The 4,218-nt window shown below is 39.4% G+C and overlaps 1 protein-coding gene across 1 annotated transcript in view; it reads right to left on the bottom strand.

Annotated features, from left to right (window-relative positions):
* The window catches only part of LOC101307153 (uncharacterized protein At3g03773-like), a 2,214-nt gene extending 1,844 nt beyond the window's left edge, over positions 1–370 (bottom strand). The window contains exons 1-2 of the mRNA XM_004288346.1: positions 265–370; positions 1–169 (exon numbers count right to left, since the gene is read on the bottom strand). The exon at positions 1–169 is cut by the window's left edge and continues 1 nt beyond it. Coding sequence (XP_004288394.1) covers positions 1–169; positions 265–269 — 174 coding nt within the window. The 5' untranslated portion in view covers positions 270–370. The remainder of the gene's footprint in view (positions 170–264) is intronic.
* Positions 371–4,218: the final 3,848 nt, after the last annotated feature.

Raw genomic sequence — 4,218 nt, 5'->3', positions numbered from 1 at the left:
GCCGTAAAGGTCGAGAGTGAAGTGAAAAGGGTGGCCTTGGAGTCCGGTGGCGGAGAAGGAGAACAAGCCTTCAGCCTCACACTTGACGTTAATGTCTTTCGCATCCGGTAACGCCACCGTAAGGTATACTTTATCGGACCGCTGCGCCCATAGAACCTCCGGGTGCCGACTGTACCATTACCAAATTACCAAAAACAAATAAATCCGGAAACACAAACAAAAACTCATATACAGATTATCAGAGAAAAACAGAGAAAGAGGGACCTCATTTGGAGGGTAGATGAAGAGAGAGATCGGCTCTGTAAGATCGATTACGGAACAGCTCAAGCGGAGAGTGAATCCACACTCAAAACCCTAGAAATAATTCGCACTGTTTTGGACTATTGGGGGAGGTTCACTCGATTTCCCCAAACCTCAACTTCCAATTTTACCCCTCGCATCCTTGGGAAACAAATATTTATTTTTTTTTTTTTAAAGAACTAAGGTTCGTAAAATGTTGGGTTTAGGTAATTACCCACCCATTTTTTGAGTAAAACCTATACCCACAGTCCCACACACCCACACACGTTACCTATTTCTATTAAGGGGGCTGTTTTTTTTTTTTTGAAGAAACAAATTTTATAGATCAAAGTCTCTAAGGCATCCAGAGTTTACAATATCAAATATTAAGGATCTAGAAGCCTCACTAGGAATCATATAATTTCAACACAAATTAAAACCAATAGAATGACCAAGATTAGCAATAGCATCAGCCACAAAATTGGCCTCACGAAAAACATGTCTAAAGCTAATGGAATCAAAACTAGTCGTCAACTTTCTAATGTCTTGGACTAACTTGATTAATCTCCAAGGCGGATCAATTTGACCCTTCACCACTTGTCAAGACCCATCCCGAATTTCACCCTGAAACACGAGATAAATCCTGCGGGTCCACCTTCAAGGAAAATTTACCAAAAATTCACCAAAAATTCGGCATAACCTTCCTTGAAAATGGACAACCCTTACCTGAAAAATCTAACTTAACACTTCTATAACCAAACATCCATCCTCAACACCTGGAGTCTTCCTACTCCCTAAGTTCATCACACCTCCCAATATATCAATTACTCAACTAAAAATAATCCCACAACCAACAATAAACAAAATTAATTCATTAACTGGTGATCAGAGCATATCTAATAATGAAAGAATAACAATGAATAAAGATTAAGCGGAGCAGCGCTGACTATGTCTCAACTCCATATACGCTCGACCTCATTTAAACCTAGCCTGCACACTGGGCATTTAAAACCAAAAGGCCCAGGGGAAAGTAATTTAAAAACGTTAGAGTGAGTGGACAAAAATAAACTAAATAACTTCACTAATATAAACTTATATACTTTCCCGCATTTCAACTTTTAAAACCTAACAGCATGCAACTTGAATATCCAAATAACTTTAAATCCATAATACCATAAAAATAGACAAACCAGCCCCGTTGGTTAATCAAATATAGAAATCTCATAATAAGAGATAAACCAGCCCCACTGGTTGATCAAATATGTATCTGAGAAGAATAAAAATAAGGGGAAGAGTTATCACCATGTAAAAGGAGCCTCCCAGGCTCGGGTCGATGCCTCTCAGGTTATAATAGCGTCCCACGCTAAGCGCTCAACTCACATATGATGAGGACGCTAATAAGGCTAGCTAACTAATAAATATAAATACCGATCGGTTGCCTCCTAGGCTATAATAGCGTCACATGCTAAGCGCTCTACTCACCTATGGTGAGGACCGCTAATAATGGTTAGCTAGCAATAATCAATATAAGCGACCCTATATTATGGTGACTAAAAACATAAAAAGTCACTTAAATCCATTAAACTTCCCCAATAACAAACGAATGGTACGTGTCAGGACCTACCCCGGATTTCCCCTTGAAATCCGGAATAAACCCTGCGGGACCCACCTCAAGGGAAATTCTACCAAAATTTTGGCAAAATTGTCAGGACCTACTTGAAATCCGGGATAAACCCTGTGGGACCCACCTCAAGGGAAATTCTACCAAAATTTTGGCATAACCTCCCTTGAAAATGAGTAACCCTACCTGAAAGAAAATCACCAAAAACCCAAACACTTCTAAAACAATTTAATCCACATCTCCTGGAGCCACCCGCTCCCCCAAATAAACATCCACCACCTCAACAAAAGTAATAATTCAAAATAATTTCATGAATTTAAGTTCTCATACAAACAAACCAAATGAATCTTTTCCATCACTCTTACGTGGAGTCATAAGCTTTTAACACAAATCAACATAAATTCATTTAAGACATCCCATGGTTATCAGAGCAACTACTAGGAAACGAGAAAATACACAAGTAGGTTAAACAGATAATCTACGAATGAAAACTGGAAGTGGTGGAAAATATAACTCGCCTCCTACACTTACCGAATCGAACTCTGCAGACTGGGCATTTAAAAACAAAAAAGCCCAGGGGATAAGCATTTAAAACGTTAGAGTGAGTGGACAAAATAAATAATAAATTACTGACTTAATAATAGAGCCTTAAAATCAAATTAATGCTTTTCCCATATTTTCTATTGAGAAAAATATTTATGCATGCCACTCTTGGAAATTTTCCCGAAAATATATATAGAGACAAAAGAATGAACCAATCCCATTGGTTCCAAATAAATCAATAAAAATGGGGAAGATGTTTCACCATAATGATGAGCCTCCCAAGCTATAATAGCGTCCCACGCTAAGCGCTCTACTCACCTATGGTGAGTAGTCGCTAATAATAGCTAGCTAACATATAAATATAAATACCGCTCGGTTGCCTCCCAGGCTATAATACCGTTCCACGCTACGCGCTCTACTCACATATGAAGAAGACCGCTAATAAGGCAATAATAGCGACTCACATATGATGAGGACCGCTAATAAGGTTAGCTAGCAATAATCAATATAAATCAACCCTTTTATGGTGAAGTAAAATAATAAATAATCAAGCATATCACTTCCCCAAAAATAATATAAAATCCATTGAGCTTAGTATAGTCCCCAACCGTACCTAGAAATATTGCGTAATAATATAAATCACTTGACATATCCCACATGTCAAATAAAATGCTCAAGAGAGTTCCCGAAAATAAATGGAACTCATTAATCCAAGAAAATAATACATCTCCAAAATGTCTTTGAAAATTAAATAAACTTTAATGCATGCATGACATTCAAATCAAAGGTCTACTCACAATGCTCGGCTAGGCCTGTCGACGACCCGAGACTTCCTCCAAATGATCCCCCTCACATCCTGAACAATAAATAATTATTAAGCCTTCAGACTAGGATAATGCTTAATTTAATAAAATTCTAAAATAAAATGAAGCCTATAATTTCATCTCTCTTGCCCAACTTCTCCACTTTTACTCTAATAAGGCTCACACTACTCCACACTTACCGATAGCCAAAAATTAACCTTTTTGAAGTTTAAATCCTGCTAAACCAACTGCCGGATTTCCATTCGAATAACCGCCTAAATCCTTAATCATTGATAAATCCCAAACCTTATCAAAACTCCTCCAAAAATTCCAAACTATACTTCATTAAACTCCTCTCATTATAATAAACCTGAAAACATGCAAAACAACCTCTAAGCGGCGGTGCCGCCGCCTGCTCCGCCAGTAGCAGAACTCCGGCGATGTCCCTTGCCTCTCAAATTTTAACAGAATAATCCTCTCATCATGCACAACAACTTTCATAACTAGCACTTAGTCTAATTCTAAGGCTAACTAGGGTAATCAAACCAAAATATCCATAAATCCCTAGAACTTCAATTAAACATCTCTCCTTACCAAGATCGAATTAAGTCGATTCCTTTTGAGGGATCACTAACCTTGATGAGAGCTATAAGATGAGCTAAAAATCACTAGCTATGATGGCCGGAAGAGGGAACTTCGGCGAAGGGGTAGCCGGCGTTTCTGGCGAGTTTTCTCCTCTCCGGCAGCGCTACCGGCTCAGACACTAGGCCGAGAAGAGAGAGGAGATGGCGGGGGTCCGAACTAGAATGGAGCGGCGGCCGGTGGTTCGCCGGACGACGACAGCTGGTGGCAGAAAGTCCTGGCGATAAAGAGAGCTCGGGGAAGAGAGAGAGAGAGAGAGAGAGAGAGAGAGAGAGAGAGAGAGAGAGAGAGAGAGAGAGAGAGAGAGAGAGAGAGAGAGAGAGAGTAGAG

This window comes from Fragaria vesca, linkage group LG1 (genome assembly GCF_000184155.1).
Source record: "Fragaria vesca subsp. vesca linkage group LG1, FraVesHawaii_1.0, whole genome shotgun sequence".
In the NCBI taxonomy this organism is placed as follows: domain Eukaryota; kingdom Viridiplantae; phylum Streptophyta; class Magnoliopsida; order Rosales; family Rosaceae; genus Fragaria; species Fragaria vesca.
The sequence above is the reverse complement of the archived record's forward strand: the minus strand, read 5'-3'. Positions and strand labels throughout refer to the sequence as shown.